This window comes from Myxine glutinosa, chromosome 8 (genome assembly GCF_964187855.1).
Source record: "Myxine glutinosa chromosome 8, kmMyxGlut1.1, whole genome shotgun sequence".
NCBI classification, from domain to species: Eukaryota; Metazoa; Chordata; class Myxini; order Myxiniformes; family Myxinidae; genus Myxine; species Myxine glutinosa.
The window spans coordinates 136,506,112-136,527,223 of NC_136268.1; the positions used below are offsets into that span (position 1 = coordinate 136,506,112).

Here is a 21,112-nt window from a genome sequence, read left to right on the forward strand (position 1 = left end):
ACAGGAAGAAGGTGTTTAGATAATGTTGCATGCCTTCATTTAGTCCGATTTATCACACCATGCTGAATGAGATTATATATTGTTCTTCAAAATGCCTTTATATGATGAGGTTAAACAGTCATGAGCTGCTGCTCTGCCTTGTCCACAACACTCCTCCACCGCACTCGATCACAGCCCTCGCTTTCCACTCTATATCCACCTTTATGATGTCCCTCTTCACACAATCGTTCCATCTCAACAGTGAGACTTTTCAATACATCCGCTCTCTTCAGAGGTATATCTTCCTCCATTCACACGAGTTGACTGTCCATTTCAGCCGGATCTTTACCAATCTTCCCATCAAGCTCATATGCACACTGAACTCTTCCCACAGTTCATCCATCCTCCTGTCCACCATCTTCACTCCTGCAATCCTCCTGACCCAGTTGTTTCTACAGACCTTTCTACAACACCTCTGTTGTTGCTGCTCTGTCAGTCACAGTTTCTAAACCTTATAGGTATGCCAGAGTAACACATAACCTCAGGAGCTTCCCTTTCAACTTCCTCTATATACCTATCTGCCATCAAAACCTCCACTTTCTCCAATGCATTTGCACCCACTTGTATCCTCCTCTGTGCCTCTGTCTCCAAACTACCATCACTGGTCACTGTTCCACCCAGGTACACAAATCTATTTCCCTGCCTTATCTCCTTGGACCATCTAACGTCTAACCTGATGTTCAATTTCTCTCTATGCTGTCTGTCCCACATTACCACCAGCTTCTTCAGGCTTATCCTCGGTCCATGCTTCTGAAATGCCTCCTCCCACTCTTCCAGCACTTCTTTCATCTTCTGCTTGCTCTCCACTACTATTGCAAGATCATGTGCATGCAGTTGCTTCTTTCGGATGTCTTTCATGATGATCTTCCTGGTGACCAGTTACATCATAATGAACATTAGTTGGCTGAGTACGAGAACTCCTCCGACCTTCAAACTCCAATCAAAACTCTTCCATTCGTTCCTTAACATATGCCTTCCACCAACCTAACTTCTGCTTACGCACTCCCATCCATCTCAGTGGCGCTATCACCATCTCTCTCGGGACTGTATCCTAAGACTTCTCCAGGTCCACAATTCGAGACCTGTGTATGTATACTGTTTAATTCCAATGATGTCCTTGAATTATCTCTTAAGACTTCTCAGCCTGAAATATTTTGAAGAACTAGAGAGTTCTTAGAACACCTTACCCCATGCAGTCCTGAGAAAAAGCACATGAGTAGGTCATTTCAACTCTTGCTTTGCATTTCCGATCATGAGCTACATTAGCTTTTTTGTGAACTTTGAATAACAGAAGCGATGGCAACCATACGATTTTTATTGATTTTGTACTTATGACATGCCTAAAAACAGTAAGTTTCTTGTTTGAAATGATTTTCAATTTTGTTTGACTACCAGTCAAGCAGACAGACTAGAGCAATTGCTTCACTGCGAGTGTGCATGCACGCTTGTGGTGAGACTCTGTAAGTTTCCAAATTCAAAGCCAAAGTTCTGCTAAACTGCAGAATCGTGTTCCAACCCATGTTCTAGTGTTGAAAATATATAATTCAATTGAAATTAAGTATTTCCTCAATCATCAACTGACGTCTGTCAGAGAGACAGAGTGAACCAATTGCTTAACCCTGGCCTGCGCTATGCAAATGGGGTAATTAAACTCAAAGTATAGCTGCAGACACTTTCTCACAAATGGATAGGGGACAAATAGGTTCAGAGTGTCATCATATTTGCTCAAAGTTGGAATACACTGCATAGGAAATACATTTCACAGAAGAATAACTTTGCACTTTTGCCAAGTGCTGGCATTGATGGCATTCTATAAAGTAATGCCTTTTCTTCCTGTTTGTACGTTGGAGATCAAAGCAAGTGTTGTATTTGTGCAAGCTTCACTTGAATTGGAATAGCTCAAAGATTTGACCGCAATGTGTGTGGTTTTTCACTTTCACAATTTATTTTAATGCTTTCATACAATCCTGAGTTTTCTTTTTTGTACACCGCTCCTTTCCTATTCCATTTCCAGGCGCTGCATGACTTCATCGCCGGGCACCAAAGGGGGCCCGTCAATGACCCACGCTGAAAGGGAGTACTCAGTTTTGACTCCGGTTGTTTGTTTGTTTGTTTGGGTGATATCTCAGCCATCCTTTGAGCTAGGAAGCTGAATTTTCGGCACAATAGTGAGCAGGTGCTTTGGCAAAAACAGTATTTTTTGTTTTTTGACTAATCAATTAATTGAATAGTTATTTAATTATAATCGATTAATTAATTAAGTACTTATTTATTTCCTTTCTCATCTGGGCATTATCTCAGGCACCTTTTTGAGCTAGGAAGCTGATATTTGGACAAGACAATGACCAAGTGATTTGGCTGTAAAGGCTATTTTTTTATTTATTGATTAATTAATTAATTATTTAATTATTCGATTAATGACCTGCTTAATTACTTTTTTTAAAGTTACAGATTCGGATGAAACGGTGGTGGTTTCGGTATTATATTAGCCAATTGATTAAATATTTAATTATTTTATGGTTATTATTTATTTTTGGTATTAATCACTTATTTATTTCCTTTCTTATCTGGGCAATATCTCAGGCACCTTTTGAGTGAGGAAGCTGATATTCGGACACAACAGTGACCAAGTGATGTGGCAAAAAAGGATGTTTTTGATTTATTGCTTGATCAATTAATTGATTAATTTATGTATTGATTAGTCAATTAAGCAATTTCTTTTTTTTCGATTAATGACTTATTTAATTAATTTTCAAAAAGGTGCAGCTTCGGATGAAACACTGGTGGTTGAGGTATGCTATTAGCCAATTGATTAAGAAATTATTTTATGATTATTATTTAATGATTTTAATTATGCAATTAATCAATCAATTATTGCAACACCTCTCCCTCCCAATACTGTCTCTATGTACTGCACGGTAGTATCGTCGGGTGCAGAAGGCGCTCCGGAAATGCCGTGCACTGGAGGATATTTATTTATTTGGCATTGGGGCGGTGTACTTTGAATGTATCTGTAATTGTTGTTTTTGTTTGTCGGGTTGTTCAAACAAAAAAAAAATTTTCTTACTAGAACAGGCCTATTGTTGAAGCTTTAGATGATCCATTTATACACGTAAACTGTTGAAAACATTGTGTGTTTCATCATAAGCATGGAAAGTTTGTACGTTTATAGGTAAAGAACCGTACTTTACAATGTTATTGTTCATTGGGATCGGGAATATTTCCACCTTAAAAAGCCATCTAGAGTTGACCAAAAGTTTGCTTTGTCTGCATGCATGACCGAGTGGATTAATGGCTGTGGAAATCAAATTGATCGATAAGGAAGCCATTCCTCTCGACAAAAGATCTCTCTCCCTTGTGTGTTGAAATGATGAACGGTGAAGGTCCCTTTGAAGAGGTGACAGCACACAAATGTTAAAAGAGTATTGAATGTGTGTGCACCCTATGCATTTTGTATCCATGGGCTGTTCACTATTGACCATTGTTGGGAAGTTTCCCTCACTTATAGTCAGTAGTATTGCCACAACAGTAAGTTACTTTTGGAGTTACAAGATAATTATATTTAATAGCAGCTCTCTATAAATTATTGAGCTACTTTTCTCAGCAACTACTACTGTTACAAGCGAAGCTACATGTTTATTTTCTTGCAGCAGAAGCACGTGGTGCGAACTGTTTTGATATGACTCCGTCTTTGATCTCTCCTTCAACAGAATGTGTTATTACCAGGCCAACTGTTACGGATTCGTCACTTCCGGTGTTGTGGTTTTCATCCACTTGAAACATTTCTGGTTCTATGTATTATTATTATGATTGTTTGAGGGAAATAGCCATTATTATTGTCAAAAGGTAAAAAGGTTAATGTTAAATGAAACAGGAAACCGGATCGGGAACCGGAAGACGAAGAAGAAGAGGAGAAGAAAAGAAGGCGGGGCAAAAAGTCGGACAAGAAGCTGGTCGCTTCAAGCTCCGGAGCGAGCGTGGTCGAACGAAAGTCGCGAGTGAACTTGGAGTTTCCTTGAAAGGAATTCCTGCGATAGGTGTTATCGCTGGGATTGATAAACCTGCGTGGTCAGGTTTGGCGTTGGGATTCTGAAGAATCATCAGACAGACGCGCTTTTTATTGTGAGGCAGTTGCAGGAGAAGTATATGGAGAAGAGGAAGAAGTTGTTTCTTGGGTTTGTTGATCTGGAGAAAGCCTTTGATAGGGTTCCACGTGAAGTAGTGACATGGGCATTGAGGAACTTAGGAGTGGAGGAATGGTTGATCAGAGTAGTGATGGCAATGTACAAAAGAGCGCACACAGCTGTAAGGACGAAGGACGGGAACAGTGGTGAGTTTGAGGTGAAGGTGGGAGTGCATCAGGGGTCGGTACTAAGTCCACTACTATTTGTAGCTGTGATGGAGGTGCTGGCTCAGAACGTAAAGGAGGGTTTACCGTGGGAGTTGTTGTATGCAGATGATCTGGTGTTGATTGCAGAAAGTATGGATGGACTGAAGGAGAAGATGAACAAGTGGAAGGAATGTATGGAGACAAAAGGTCTGAAGGTGAATATTGGAAAAACGAAGGTGATGGCAAGTGGTAAAGCATGTGGTGAGGTGGAAAGAACTGGGAAGTGGCCATGTACTGTGTGCAGGAAGGGTGTCAGAGTGAATTCCATTCAATGTACAATTTGCGCTGAGTGGGTTCATCAAAAATGTAGTGGTTTGAGAGGGCCATTAACCAGTGTGGCAGCTACATTCAAGTGTAAGGTGTGCACAGAGGGAGCTGCAGATGGAGGAAATGTTGAGTTGGATTTTGGAGATGGCGTGAAGCTGGAAGGTGTGAAAACATTTTGTTACCTTGGAGACATGCTGAATGGAGAAGGTGGGTCAGACTCGGCAACGGTTGCTCGAGTGAGATGTGCATGGAAGAAGTTTTGTTAACTGAGTGGCGTGCTGACGAGGAGGGGAGTGCCATTGAAGCTGAAGGGAAAGGTGTATGCTGCATGTGTGAGAAGTGTTATGATTTATGGGAGCGAGACATGGGTCATGAATGTAGAGCAGCAACGAAGGCTGGAAAGGGTGGAAATGCGAATGGTTCGGTGGATGTGTGGAGTATCGTTGAGAGAGAGGAAGACAAATGATGAATTGCGAAAGATGATGGGAATATAGCCTGTGATGGATGCTGTGAAGAGAAACAGGTTGAGATGGTTTGGTCATGTGTTGAGGAAGGATGAAAGTGACTGGTTGAAAAGAGTGATGGGAATGAATGTAAAAGGAAGTAGAGGACGGCGAAGACCGAGAAAGACTTGGCTAAACATGGTCGAAGAAGAAATGCGGGCAAGGGGGTTAACAAGGGGAGATGCAGAAAACAGGGCAAAATGGAGAACATTGTCAAGGGGACCACAAGGCTAACCCCCACTCTTGCAGGGAAAATGGCCTTAAAATGCCTGTTGTTGTTGTTGTTGTTGTTGTTGTTGTTGTTATATTCTGAAGAATCATCGCCGGGTCGTTGCGACTCAAGTACGAGCCGTCGGCCATTTTGCCACTCGCGCTTTGCTCATCGCAAAAGGTCTTTGCTTCGCGTCAACTTTTTTCACCATTCAGACGTCTATCTGGGATGTGTGTGTGTGTGCAACGCGGAGCTTGAAGATTAATTTGCGGTTCGCCGACTGAACCGTGAACGTTCATACCTGGAGAGCGCCTTTGGCTTTCCCATTCTTCCGTGAGCTTGCCTTAGGCGGTTTTGGACCACGTGACTTTTTGCGCCGCTTCGGCCGCCTACGCCTTTTGTGCTGTTTTGGCGGTGTGACTGAGCCCGTCATCTGAACGGGGTTCGGGTTTCGATTCGATATCGCTCTGACGCTCGTTGGAGGGGATCACCTTTGAGCTATAGAGACATTGGGGAGTGTTCTTTTTCACTCAGTTGGAGCACAGTGAGTTATCTTACCCTAGCTGATGGTACCATCATAAGATGTGTTGATTGTATTGTTGATTGCTATTGTTGTTGTATCGTTATTCTGGTGTGAATTTTAATACAATATTGGTTTGTTGATAACCATTGGTGTGGTTTCACTAGTGATTTTTGACACGGAGTAACACATTATTCTGCCGTGGCTCCTCTCGGGGCTCGGAGGAACACCGTGACCAGGGGGTCGGGGAGGACCACGTAACACAACAAAAATCATAAAATTTCCTGTGAACAGTGGGATTATCTGCATAAAGCATGCACTGAAATTTGCCATTTTAAATTAGGATAAAAAACAGCGGTAAAAAATAATTGGACATGCTAAAATTGAAAGAGTAAAATAAAACTTCTGTAATATGGCTGACGGGAGCAATGAAGACCTGAAAAATACACCGACAGAAGGAGAAACAATGGAAGGAAACGTCTATTTTATTTTGGTTGTTTGGAAAAAATAGTACAAGTCAGGAGACGAAGATGGTTCACGAGCGAGCCGTATTCAGCCCGGACTGGGGGGTCGGGGGCCCACGTGGCAGGTGTCGGCCCCCGACATGCGGTGTACATGCCTATTTACAAAGGGCCCCAATGCGCTGTGTGCAGGCCTTTAAGAGCCAGCTGTACGTAATTGTGTGTGGTGCTGGCCTGGAAATGTCAAAACGAAGGTTACTGACCTTGAAATGAGATAGAAAATAATGTGTAATGAGTTATGAGGTTAGTTAGCTACACAATACCGAAAATTCGGTCGATTCCGACAACTTTGAAAATTTGACCTTTTGATCGATGGTCAAATTTGATCGAAGATTCTGAAATTTGTTGGAAAACTTGTATTTCATGATGTATGTCATAATATAAGATCATGTACGACATTTCACCCTATCAGGAAGCGAACAATGAAATAAAACCATCAAAAATCGACTTTTCTAAATTTTGTGACCTTGTGTCCCTAACCTTGGGGAGAAAATGAAACATCGAGTTCCGTGGGGCTAGACACATGACATTGGCCAAACCAAATACCGAAACCCCTGTCAGATTCCACCAAACCCCTTGGATAAGATGTAGCTTGAACTTGATTACCTCCTAAAAAGACATATTTTTCGGGCATGGCTCCGCCCACAATGGGTGCAATACGCCCACTCTAGGCAGGACACAACTAGATCATGATATCAACCTCCCACCCAACTTTCATCAAGATCGGATGATATCATCACTCATCAGGTAGTTATGCTGCGGACAGACAGACAGAAACACACCCATGACGAATACAGTGGTCACTCTGTTTGATAACTTGTGAACCAATGATGTAATTAGGGAGAATGTTAAAGTACAGGAAGTGCAAAAAAATGGAAACGCCAACAGATTGTCACTTAGTAGGGTGTTGAGCTAGCACGTGCATCCAAGATGGCATGGATATGACGTGGCATGTAGTCAACAAGGGCCTGGAACTGTTCTGCAGGAATATGGAACCATTCATCCACAAGGAAGTCCTCCAATTAACGCCGGTTTGATGGAGGTGGAAACGGATGTCTTAGGCACCTCTCCAGCCAGGCCCACAAAAACTCTATAGGATTGGGGTCCTGCAATTTACTCTTAGAACCATGTGCTCGGGTTGTAGAGCTTCTTGGGTTGTTGCTGCACGTGCACACGTCCATTCTTCAAGGACATGGTGAAGGATGACTCATCAGACCATATCACGTTCCTCTACTGACTGGCAGTCCATTGCTCATGCTCCTTACTCCAATGGAACCGCAAACTGTGGTTACCGGATATTATGAGCGGTTTGTGCACAGCAACCCAGCTATGGTATCCTGCCCTGTGAAGTTCCCTTCAATCTGATTTCGATGACACAGGATGCTCACGACCCACGTTGAACTCTGCACAAAATGTGTCCACCATTGCTCTCCTGGTTTTGCCTCGCAGTCCAGACTAATTCCTGTGCATCACGCTTGTCGAACATGCACTTCCGCCCACTGTTGCCCTTCGATGATGATGTCTTTCCTTATTTTTCCCAGGCTGACACCTTTGAAATGGTTCCTTGTGACAAGTTAGCAATTTCCACAGCCTTTGTCACTGATGCGCCTGCCAAATGTGCACCATCAATACGTGACTTTCAAAATGACATACAGTCACGTGAAAAAGTAAGTACATCCCATGTAAAGTTTTGAATTTTTCAACATATTTCAACATACAGTTATTTGATCTTCATTTCAACAATATTGAAAGATAAATATATAATATAACAAATATCATGAAACATTTACATGTTTGTAGTCCATTGTATAATTTAAATAAACATAAATGCAAATTTCGCATGTGGAAAAAGTAAGTACACCCTTGGCTCTAATAGGTGGTATTGCCCCCTTTGGCAGAAACAACCTCAAGTAGGCGTTTCTTATAACTGTCTACCAGTCTCTGACATCGACTGGGAGAATTTTTTGCCCACTCCTCCATGCAGAATTATTTCAACTGTGCGATGTTTGAGGGGTTTCTTGCGTGCACAGCTCGTTTCAAATCCCCCTACAACATCTCGATGGGATTTAGATCCAGGCTTTGACTTGGCCATTCCAGAACCCTCCATTTATTTCTTTTCAGCAATTCCTTGGTGGATTTACTGGTATGTTTAGGGTCATTGTCATGTTGCAAGGTCCACCTTCGGTTGAGCTTCAACTTCCGACAGATGGCCTCACATTATCCTCCAGCACCCTCTGGTACAATGAAGAATTCATAGTGGATTCTATGATGGTGAGCTGCCCAGACCCTGATGCAGCAAAGCTGCCCCAAACCATAATATTTCCACCACCATGCTTTACAGTTGGTATCAGGTTCTTGTGGTCAAATACTGTCTTTGGTTTTCGCCAAACATGTCCTCTGATACTGTGGCCAAATAGCTCTACCTTTGACTCATCTGTCCAGAGCACATTGTTCCAGAAGTGCTGGGCTTTGCCTTGGTGTTCATTGGCAAACTTTAGTCTTGCCCTGATGTTCTTTCTGGACAGCAAAGGTTTCCTCCTGGCACACCTCCCATGTAGATCAAATTTGTGCAGCCTCTTTCTAATGGTGGACTCGTGCACTTTGACATCACCAGTGGCAAGAGCTACCTGTAGGTCCCGTGATGACATTCTGTGGTTCTTAGAGACTTCTTTCAGCATCTTGCGGTCTGCTTTTTGGGCTAAACTTGCTGGGGCGGCCTGGCCTGAACAAGTTGGCAGTTGTTTGGAATCTTCTCCACTTGTAGATGATCTTCTGGACAGTCGAATGATTGATTTCAAATTGTTTGGAGATCTTTTTAATTCCCTTCCCAGACTCGTAGGCATCTATAACCTTTGTGAAGGCCTCAGAGAGCTCTTTCGATCTAGGCATGGTGACGCCGCACACTTCAACAACAAAGAGCAAACCAAACAATGTCTGAGGTTTAAATAAGACAAGTTCCTCCAAGATCCTTTCTGACATGTTCTCATGATTTGCACCTGAGCTGGTGCATCTGATTCTAATTTTAGGTATTTGAAGTAGTGATAAATGTAGGGGTGTACTTACTTTTTCCACATGCAAAATTTGCATTTATGTTTATTTAAATTATACAATGGACTACAAAATGTAAATGTTTCATGATATTTGTTATATTATATCACCTTTATCTATTAATATTGTTGAAATGAAGATCAAATATCTGTATGTTGAAATATGTTGAAGAAGTCAAAACTTTACATGGGGTGTACTTACTTTTTCACGTGACTGTATGATTACTAAACGAGGCCTTTTGCGCATGTGCTCTGTGTGTTTACAGTGTCTTGGTTTTGCTTGCCTGCCACTTTTAACCTGCTGTTGCTCGTGCAAAATCGGTAATTCAAATAATCTTTTCAACATAATTTTCACCATTTAGACAAAAGAGTGGCAATTTCAAAAAAACACAATGGTTCTATTCCTAAGTACAAATCAGACTCTCCGAAACATAGGAAACACCAGACTTGTCTGTGCATGAGAGATGCCAGGTTTGTACCATTTCCTAGCAAGCAGCAGCAATAACACACACTGACGTGCGGACACTTCTCCTTTTACCAATAGATGCAAAAATCTAGTACAATTACTCTTGTAGCCCCGGAACCGAATAAATAATATATTTTCAAAACGGCACTCACATCCCATACAACTCCCACTCTCACCCTTCTCCCCCTCCTCCTCCAAAATCAACACGATTAATCCTATTGGGGATGCCTCTTTGCGGTGGTTGTAGCCAACCCCCCCCCCCCCCCTCCCTCCCCTCCCCCCAACACAAGTCCGGGACCAATTCTTCCCCATCCTTCCCTGCTGCCCAGATTAGTCAGGGCATCGCGGTCATGGCCAGAGTGCCGATCAGTCCCCATGGACCGGCCCTTACCCTCTTGTCTCTTTCTCTCTCTTCCTCTAACTCTGTCATGGCCCTGACTTTGTGAAGGCGGGGTAAACCATCCTGGATCTCTGGTATGGTCTATTCATGGGAGATTGATCAGCTGTCTCCATGCTGTGGGCTTGATTGAGAGAACTTTCTGGGGCTATACAACAACACCATTAATAGTAAATATCATCATCCCTGTGCATCGCCAAGCCCGAGATATGACCCTCCCATTGGTGTTAAGAAGCACAAAGGTTTGGGCAAAACACGCCCTTCTACGAACCTTCAGGCCTTCCCCACGTCATTTGGAGTTTTTGCAGTATGGGCTGCAAGGTATCAACTTTTAGGGCGAGTTGATCAGAAAGTTCTCCAAATCTTTTGTGGTGTGGTTTGCCCCTAAAATATGATGGCTGGTGGTGAGACCCAGGAGTTTGAATGACAACTTCAAGAGAATTGTTAATAAAGCAGATGTGGGTAGGGGGGTTCCAGATGGTCCTTTCAGAGAGAGAGATAGTCAGTGTGAGATTTGTCAGGATTTAAAGACATATTCCAAGTGTTTGGCCAGTTTGTGATCCTATCAACATCTGTGGAGACTGCTGCCTATCTATCTGAAGGATGAGGGATGTGATGGTAGAGGGTGGAGACCCAGGAACTATTGCTGGCAGCTGTATCGGGCACGTGATGCTCCAATATTGTGAGAGTAACCGTTTGTAGGGAACGTAATCCCCTGGCTGTATGCAGATCATGTGGAAACAGTTCGGCCAGCCTCGGGAAAGCATTCCCCCTTGTAAATTATGATGGGTCAAAAAGATTGCAGTCTCTTCTGACACAATTTGTGTGGTGCAGTTTTATATAATTAGTCTGAGCTGGACCACACAGGCAATCTGGTGGCAAATCTGCATAGACCAGCTGCAGATGTATTAAATGTGGTCCCAAAAGGTCAGATGACCATTGCTCAGAAGTCTTCAACATTATTGTAATCTACCACAATTAAGCCGAGTCTGTGGGTCTATCGCTTTGCCATCATAGACAAATCGGTGGTCTCTCTGTCTTTTACTGCCTCCTTTCTATTCTCGCACCCTCTGTCTTTTTGTGCTTTCTGTGCCCCCTAGGTTTCTCCCGGGCACACATGGTCCACCTTCAACCCCCTTCTGGTGAACCTACCTAAATCCAGGATTACTGCTCACCTCCACTTATTCATTCCCCTTTCGTCCTGCCTGTGGAACCAACTTCCACATTCTCTTCAATCTCATTCTTACCATCCCCCCACCCCCAGGTCTTCAAGACAGTTGTTCACTACCATCTCAGATCGCCCCCAATCCATAACCAAAATCTTTTCTGCCCTCATTACCCCCTCCCTACCCGAATCCTCCTCCGTCCTAATATCCAGGTTTCCCTCCTGAGAGTTTCCTTCTGTATCCATCTTGTCCACCCTGTGCATCCTCTCCTGCTCCTCCCCACACCCATTGTTTGTTCAAATCTGCCTCTATCTTAGCCTTCATCTCTGCTGTTGGTGTTTCCCTTGTCTCTCAACTGTTCCTCTAGCCCTGTTGTGTCCTGATCCGTTCAGTGTACCAATTCTAGCTCTTGCACGAGCCTCGACCATGTATACAAAAAGTAAACTTTGCCGCTTTAAACTTTCGTTTTGGCACAGCGCGGCAGAATGATTATATCCAGGCTGAAATACAGCCCCAGAATTAAAGACTCATGAGTCTTTGCAGGAGCTAGCTGTTACGGATTCGTCACTTCCGTTGTTGTGGTTCTCATCCACTGTAAACATTTTTGGTTGCATGTACTATTATTATTGTCGTTTAAGTGAAATAGAGATTACTATTTTCAAAAGGTAAAAAAAGTTAATGTTTTAAAATAAACCGGAACCGGACGAAGAGGAAGAAGAGGAAAAAGAGGCGGAGCGAGTGAGGTCGGAGAAGGAGCCGAGCTGTTTGGAGGTCTGGAGCAAACACTGGCGAACGGAGGTCACTAGCGAACTTTGGGGTTTCCTGGGAAAGGGATTCCTGCGACAGAGTTGTTATCGCTGTGACAGATAAACCTGCGTGACAGGTTTTGCGGTTGATTCCGAAGAGAATCATTAGAGTGCCGTTACGTCTCGAGAACGGACTGTTGGCCATTTTGATTTTCGCATCGCTCCAGGTTTTTCACCTCGCTTCAACCATTTTCACCGCATCCAGACGTTAACTTGGTGTGTGTGTGTAACGTGGCTTTTGCGTGGGAAATCTGCGGTTCGCCGATTGGGAGCCGATGAACGTCCATACCCGAAGGTGTGATTTCCCCGTCGCTTCTGGAGGGTACCTTTGCCCATCTTTGGCAGTGTGACTGTCAACCGAGCCGGATTCTGGTCTCGATACGACATCGTTCTGACGATCACTGGAGGGGATCGACTTTGGCTTGATGCCGGAATAGAGACATTGGGAATGTTCTTTTTTTCGCTCACTTGGAGCACAGTGAGTTACCTTGTACGAAACTGATGGTACCATCATATAGACCAGGAGCCCAGAAGGTTTATTCAAGTGAAAAGCGCCGAAGCAACTGACCACGTGGGTTGAAAGGGTTCTACCCCCACATCACAAAAATGCATTGCTGCCGGGTCAGGGCCGGTGCCTTCCCGCCCAAATCGCCCAAAATAGGGACGCCATTACCGAAAATCCTATTTTCATCAATATCTGGAAAACTATACATGGCAGTATCACAAATCTGGTGTCTACACCCATGTTTTCATGGTCGATCATTATAAAAATGCATTTCTCCTTATATTAGTCAGGGTTGTGTCTTTCCTGCCCAAAAGCACCCAAAGTGCCCAAAGTAAGGAAGCCATTGCTGAAAATCCTATTTCCCTCAATATATGGACAACTATACATGGGAGTATCACAAATCTGCTGTCTACACCCATGTTTCATGTCTACACCCATGTCACATGGTGATCTGACTCTGAAAGGAACATTTCAGGATGAAATACATAGTTTATAAGCACTACAATAATTTTCTCAATGTAATGATTTATATCCATGAAAACTTAGGTGTAGATACCCAATTTGTGATCTTATCACGCATTAGTTCTTACTTCACATAGGATGTCCTCCATGGCTTTCCGTAGTTTTGAAAAACGTCATAGCAACTGCTTTGCAATGGTCACAGCAACAGCTAATACACCAGATTTTATTGAATTTTTGGTCAGTAATAATGGCTGACCAACTTTTGGGAAATAAGAGCATTGTTGAAATGTTCTCATATGACTACTTTTTAAAGCTATGACTTTTTCTTTGGTTTTGAACAGCATGGTGATCAATTTTGCCATGAAGGGTATAAGCTTACAAATAAAAATTGTAACTAGAATGTTTCTTTGTTAAATACTTTTTAGCGAGCTTTTTTTTCAATTAAGTCCCAACAGTGAGCTACAAAAGATGATATGTACAAAATATGCAGACTTCCATAAAATAGGTAGTTTCTTAACCTTTTGATACAAACAATGGCATGCAGAACTTCCACCCAATTAGATGAGCTGATGGTTGTAGTAAACAAAGCCTGTAGTCACTGTGCTGCCCTCTAAAGCTGTTTTTTTTTACTACGGATACCCAGATGTATCCAATTTAATTTAATAATTTCGTATTATCACCATCTTCTGTGATCATGGTCACGTTTTTTTCCCACAGTCATTAAGCTGGCAGAATTTTTTTTTCTGCTGTGGCGTCCATTTTGGAAGCCATTTTGGCCACCATCTTGAATTTTGGCAGATGGATACTCAGCAACATTGGAAATAATGGTAAATTTGAATTATTTGATCCCATAAACCTACCCATTGGCACCAAAATAACTGTACTAGATGCTGTACTCGAATCTGAGATATAGTTATTTTTATGTAAAAATGGCGGACATTGTGAAATTCAAAATGGCCACCATTGGAATAATAGAAAAAAAATGACACCAACCCAGCTGTGTTCCTTGGGGTTTAAGGAAATCAAAAACATTGGTGCAACTAGTATAGCAAATTTTGCAATAAAATCAAGACATGTTACATAACACCATGTACGGTACAATATAATACACCATTGTTTAGATAATACATGGTGAATTTAGTCATTTTTAAAGCACTGCAATTGTTGGCAATGTAATAATTGACCATGAAAACATGGGTGTAGATACATCATTTGTGATATTCTCATGTATAGTTTTCCAGATATTGAGGAAAGTAGGATTTCAGCAATTGTTTCCTTGCTTTGGGCACTTTTGGGCAGGAAAAATATGACCCTCACTAAGGAGAAAACTGCATTTTTGTAATGTTTGACCATGAAAACATGGGTGTAGACAGCAGATTTGTGATACTCCCATGTATAGTTGTCCATATATTGAGGGAAATAGGATTTTCAGCAATGGCTTCCTTACTTTGGGCACTTTGGGTGCTTTTGGGCGGGAAAGACACAACCTTGGCTAAGGAGAAATGCATTTTTATATTGATTGACCATTAAAACATGGGTGTAGACACCAGATTTGTGATACTGCCATGTATAGTTTTCCAGATATTGATGAAAATAGGATTTTCGGTAATGGCGTCCCTATTTTGCGCGATTTGGGCGTGAAGGCACCGGCCCTGACCCGGCAGCAATGCATTTTTGTGATGTGGGGGTAGAACCCTTTCAACCCACGTGGTCAGTTGCTTCGGCGCTTTTCACTTGAATAATACTTCTGGGCTCCTGGTCTAATAGGAGATATATATTGGTTGTACAATTGATTACTATTGTTATTGTACTGTTATTCTTGTGTGACTTTAATACAATACTTGTTTGTTGGTAACAATTGGTGTGGTTTCACCATTGATCTTTGACATACAGAATAACACATCTTTCTGCCGTGACTCCTCTCGGGGCTCGGAGGTACACCGTGACCGGGGTTTGGGGAGGAGCACGTAACACTAGCACAGCGCAGCGACCAGGTCATGATGATCAGCTACGCGACCTGCATGCACAGGTGTTCCAAAGGCTGACTTCACTGAAATTTCTGCCTGTTCTGCCTACTCAGAAGCTTAGGGTGCTGGTGGACCCTCCAGTCCAGCCGACCATCCTAAAGGGGTGCTGATTGTTTTGTGAAAGTCCAGGTGTGGCACAAAGAGGCTGAATGTGACAGTCTGCCTTGTGTAGGCTCCTGATGGGGAAGATCGGCCAAAGGAAAAGGGTATTTTCCTGGTGTTGAGGAGAAAATGCCAGCAGTTGACAAATTTGACAAAAGTGATATGGTCGCAAGGACAATTGCAGTGGATGGTACAACCACAATGGTGGGCAAGCTTACTCAGAGTCCCAGAGTGACTGACTGGGTCAGACCCGGAGAGCACTTACCCAGGGGTCTACGGAGGTCCTTCCGGTGGACTTATTATTGGTGTAATAGCGAGTGCTGGGCAGCACCTCTGAAGCAGATCCCCAAAGGCAACAGTGACCTGAGGAGGGAAGGATCCGGGAGGTTGAGCTGGCAGCCCTCTCCTTGTGGTTCGATCAGCCAAAGATCATACATGCATACATACATTGTTTGTGAAATTGGCTTGAAATTTTTTTAATTGAGAAAAGTTTCACTCCTGACACGAGCAACTCCTTCCTTGCTGTGAAGGTCATGGGGTTTGTGTAATTGAGTTTTAAATTGGGTACTGGCCTAGCTTTTGCTTCTCTGTCTGTGACAGCTGGATGGCATTTACTGCATTAAGAGTGCGGTACTGAAACTGCTTCAGATATTTCACGTGGGCCGAGTTACAAAGCTACCATCAGTGTAATAACATGATAAGGAAAGATGGAAATGGACTCTGGCCCGATCGTGGAGGCCTCCGAGGCTTCGGTTTTATTATCTTAAAATGTCACAGTACTTTTAACAGCATACTTATGTGAGGTGTCTTTCAATTTGACCTGGACTTTCACTTATTCACATTTTCCGAAGGAAACTTGCATGTGTATTAGAAAACATTACACGTTACATTTCAAGGTATTCTCAACTTTTCAATACACACTCATCTCGTAAGTGTACACGCTTTGGTGTATGCCTTCAGTGTCAAATGATATGGATGTGTGCATCGCCATTGCATGACATCAATCTTAATAACCCCTTTCAAGAGGTCTTGCCCTCAAATTGTTCCTTAATTAGATGTTCTTGACAGGCAATCATAGCCATACCGTCCACTCGATCATCTTTAAATTTCAACATGTTTGACGTTTTTGTTGAGAATAAGCTTCATTATTTTTCACTGTTGTCACCATCTTTAACTTGATCTGGTGCATTAAAGCAGCAATTATGGTTATTTCTTTTCAATTCTTCTTCTTCTTCCGTATGCAGAACAAGGCTGTGGGATAGTCTCATTGGCTGAGGACGTGACTGCGCAGCTGACGCAGTGCCCCCTGCAGGTTAGGGCAGGAATTTGTAATTGTTCATGGTGCAGGCGATGGCTCACCTACTCTTCATGAAGGACATCATGGGAGCTTTAATGTCCACTAACTAATGCTGGTACACGGGACGCCCATTTAACGTCAATCCGAAGGGCGGCACACAGGTTGATGAATCAACCTGCCCGTGAAACACCGGAATGACAGTTTACAGCTTGGTCGGGATTCACACCCAGGCTATACAGCTTAGAGGTGAGTGTGCGTACCTCTAGCCCATCCTGTCAGCCCTTTGCTTTTCAAAAACATTATGACGCATTCCATCAAAATTATTAATCTACATTAATTACTGTACCTTTTAAAACAAAGGTGCAGGTCAAATTTGAAGCATATCTTGGCGACTTCCCCCAAAGTCACCCATTTTTCTCTCGAGCAAGCTCTCGCCACTAGTTAGGCATGTATCCTCTTGAGTCTAGAAGCATGTTGCTTCTCAGGGGAGACATTCAATCAGCCATCCCATCAACACACAGCACAGCTCTGATGGACCACATGGCCACTTATCTTTCTTTCGCGTTTCACTGTTACATCTTTGTTGTGTTGCATATTAAATATTAGTTATCTGAAACTCAGGGAGGAAAGAGCTCATGGATGACGTTAAGATTTGCCTCCATAGTTAAATGGCATTCACATTGACATCTGCCAACATCATCAGTCTGAAATAATAGTTTTATTGCGATTCGGTGTGCCTTTTAAATTTAATCATCTCGACATTAAACCTGTTTTTGAACTTCCATTGCTTGCTGTGTTTATTGTGCATTTTTATGATCAATCACAGGATCACCTCTTTTGCTGAAAGTACCTTAAGTATGCAGCTCAAAGCTATTTGGGCAGAATTCATTCTCCTATTCCCCCAATGCAACCGATCTGTAACTATTTTGAACAGTACAGATGAAATTGATATGCTTTTTATACCTCCACCACCAGTGGTGGACAGAGGTTATGCTTTCACCCCCATTTTATCAATGAGCAGGATATCTCAAAAAGTTATGGACGGATTCGGACGAAACTCTGTGGACAGGTGTGTGCGACAAGAACAAGCTGATCCGCCTGGATACTAGAAAAAAGATGTTTTTTTAAAAGTAATTCTTCACCATTGAGAGATAGGGCCAAAAACGATCGATATAGCTTGACATTTCAAAAAGTTGTGGATGGATTCGGATGAAACTTGGTGGATGAGTTGGGTGTGAGAACAACAAGCCGAATAGATTTTGGTTCAGGTACGGATCCATATCTGGTCTATCAGTGGGATACAAAACGTAAACTCTTCAGCCTGGCAGAGGTATGCGCTCTACCGAGTGCCATTGCACAGTAGTTTTTTTTGTGCACCGCTCCTTTCCTATTCCATCTCCAGGCGCTGTATGACGTCATCCCCGGGCGAAAGGGGCCCGGCGATGACGCGCTCTGGAAGGGAGTACTCAGTTTTCACTCCAGTTACTAAATTTCTTGTTTGTCCGGGCGATATCTCAGCCATCCTTTGAGCTAGGAAACTGAAATTTGGGCACAATGCAGTACTTTGGCAAAAAAAAAGGTTTTTTGATTAATCAATTCGTTGATTAATTACTTAATTATTATGGATTCATTAATTACATATTTATTTCCTTTCTCATCTGGACATTATCTCAGGCACCTTTTGAGCCAGGAAGCTGATATTTGGACATGACAATGACCAAGTGATTTGGCTGTAAAGGCTATTTTTGATTTATTGATTAATCCATTATTCGACTAGTTATTTAATTATTGACCAATTAATTACTTTTTTTTAAGTTACAGATTTGGATGAAATGGTGGTGGTTTTGGTATTCTGTTAGCCAATTGATTAATAATTTAATTACTTAATGATTATTATTTATTTATTTTCGTTATTAATCACTTATTTTTTATTTTCTCATCTGGGCAATATCTCAGGCACCTTTTGAGATAGGATGATGATATTCGGACATGACAGTGAACACGTGATTTGGCTATAAAGGATATTTTAGATTTATTGATTAATCGATTAATTAATTATTGATAAGTTAATTAATCAATTATTTATTTATTTATTTTGATTAATGACTTCTTTAATTAATTTTCAAAAAGTTACAACTTCGGATGAAACACTGGTGGGTGAGGTATGCTATTAGCCAAATGATGAAGAAATTATTTTACGATTACTATTTATTGATTTTAATTATGCAATTAATCAATCAATTTATTGTACACCTCTCCCAATACCGTCTCTATGTGCCACGCTAGAGGATGTTGTTTATTTAATTGACATGGGGGCGGTGTACTTTAAATGTACCTGTACTTGTTATTATTATTATCAAGCCATAATTAGTTGTCACCATCTTTGAAACAAGCATAATTTCTTCTCCTTCATTGTAAAGTGTTTGTGTCACTGGTTCTATAACCTCACATAATTTTGCACCTCAACATGCTGATGACGTGTTGACTCTGTATGACAAGTTGTACTTTACCTTTCTGTGTCTGAAATTCTGTAATATTTCTGGGTTCCTTTACTCATGAACTACCCTCAAGTTCCAGTGACACTGTAAAGGACCTGAAGAAGTTAATTGCGGCACAGACTGGGACGCAGTGGGACAAGATCGTTTTGAAGAAGTGGTGAGATTTTTCTCGTTTCATTGTGGAAAATTACGCAATTGCATGTGAGGTGCTGTTCTCCTCGCAGCAAAATAATTGCAGGGATGTGCCAGCATACTCATGTTGCAGAATTATAGACATGACATCTGTCCATTTTAGTGTGATAAACTCCTATTCAAATGTAAATGCAAACACAGCCCTAAAAGGTGATGTTTAAGGTGCTTTTGAATCTCTTTTCCTTCAGGTATACCATTTTCAAGGATCACATATCATTGGAAGATTGTATCCTTTGTGTGTGTGTGTGTGTGTGTGTGTGTGTGTGTGTGTGTGTGTGTGTGTGTGTGTGTGTGTGTGTGTGTGTGTGTGTGTGTGTGTGTGTGTGTGTGTGTGTGTGTGTGTGTGTGGTTGCTAGGATACGGCAGCATGCCAAAAACCGTTATAAATGACAGTTTGAACATTCGAAATAGAGTTTGATCGAGAGGTAGGTGGTGTGGTCATGCTGTTTGGTCGATTGATGTGTTTAAGGTTAAGATGTGAATGATTTAATGATATTATCATATTATCGAGTGTGTAAGGAAAGTTATAAATATATGATAACACATTAAATCCTATTGCAAGTAAAGTTGGGATAAGTGATGTTGCATTGATGGGTTGACTGACTGCCTGGATGCAACTGAGGTTGTGGATCCATGATCGAGGTTGTGGATCCGCCGTTTGGAGAGGTCCTGGGCTGAAAGGATCGAAACCTCGAGGAAGACGGTGCCCAGCTGATGATCCATGCAGTCGGGAAACGAGTCAATTGCTTACGGGTTAAGGTTCGTGCTTTAGGTGGAGAAACTATGTTTGAGGTTTACAATTTAAATAAAGTTGAATATGGGATGTTGTAAAATTAACATCATTTACAACAATCCTTTAAATTATTTAAGTTTAGGAACAACCGATACTGTACAATTAATTATGTGTGTGTGTGTGTGTGTGTGTGTGTGTGTGTGTGTGTGTGTGTGTGTGTGTGTGTGTGTGTGTGTGTGTGTGTGTGTGTGTGTGTGTGTGTGTGTGTGTGTGTGTGTGTGTTGGTACTATCTGTGGCCTCGTTCAGATTTTAGTAGCCCTCGTTTCTCATCAGATACCTTGACGAAGTTTTCTCCAGATGAAATACACGATGGAATGAACCTGGAATTGTATTATCAATGACTGCTCTCCAAACACTTTGTGAACTTGTCCATTTGGCAGTTTAAGTGTTTCTTCTCTCTTTTTATTCGTACTAAAAGATTTTGCAGGAGAGCTATCCCATGTGATCGCCATGTATTTTAGACATCGAGACTTTGGCTTGCATTTCTAATATCATTTCTGCGCTGCATGCTGGAATTGCAGCAACGACAAAATAGTTTATTGATCTTTCAGTATGCTGGGCGAAGCATGGAAGAAGCCCTTACCCTAACCCAATAAAGAAACGGATTTTCATGCTTGGTTGATCGTACAAACATCTGGAGCATAAATCCATAGATTTTGCTTGATGCTTCTGGTTTCAGGTCTACGCTAGGTGCTTGTTTGGGACTTACCAACTACCGTAAGTCATATCTCCCTTTACTTGGTGATTTTCTTGCTTTCTCCACATTATGCACAGATCCAAATATTCGTTAGTCGCTTCTTGCTTGCTCTGCTTGCCTTGTGCCACCTGCTAACATAAGCATGCTTACCATTAAGGTTTTCTGACGTAATAATGTACATGTGACAATGAATTGTTCAAGGGGG

At 42.0% G+C, this 21,112-nt stretch overlaps 1 protein-coding gene across 1 annotated transcript in view; it reads left to right on the forward strand.

Moving 5' to 3' along the window:
* Nucleotides 1-20,821, forward strand: part of UBL5 (ubiquitin like 5) — a 46,305-nt gene extending 25,484 nt beyond the window's left edge. The window contains exons 3-5 of the mRNA XM_068125250.2: nucleotides 19,298-19,381; nucleotides 19,605-19,642; nucleotides 20,508-20,821. Of these exons, the coding sequence (XP_067981351.1) occupies nucleotides 19,298-19,381; nucleotides 19,605-19,642; nucleotides 20,508-20,551 (166 nt within the window). The 3' untranslated portion in view covers nucleotides 20,552-20,821. The remainder of the gene's footprint in view (nucleotides 1-19,297; nucleotides 19,382-19,604; nucleotides 19,643-20,507) is intronic.
* The last annotated feature ends 291 nt before the right edge of the window (nucleotides 20,822-21,112 follow it).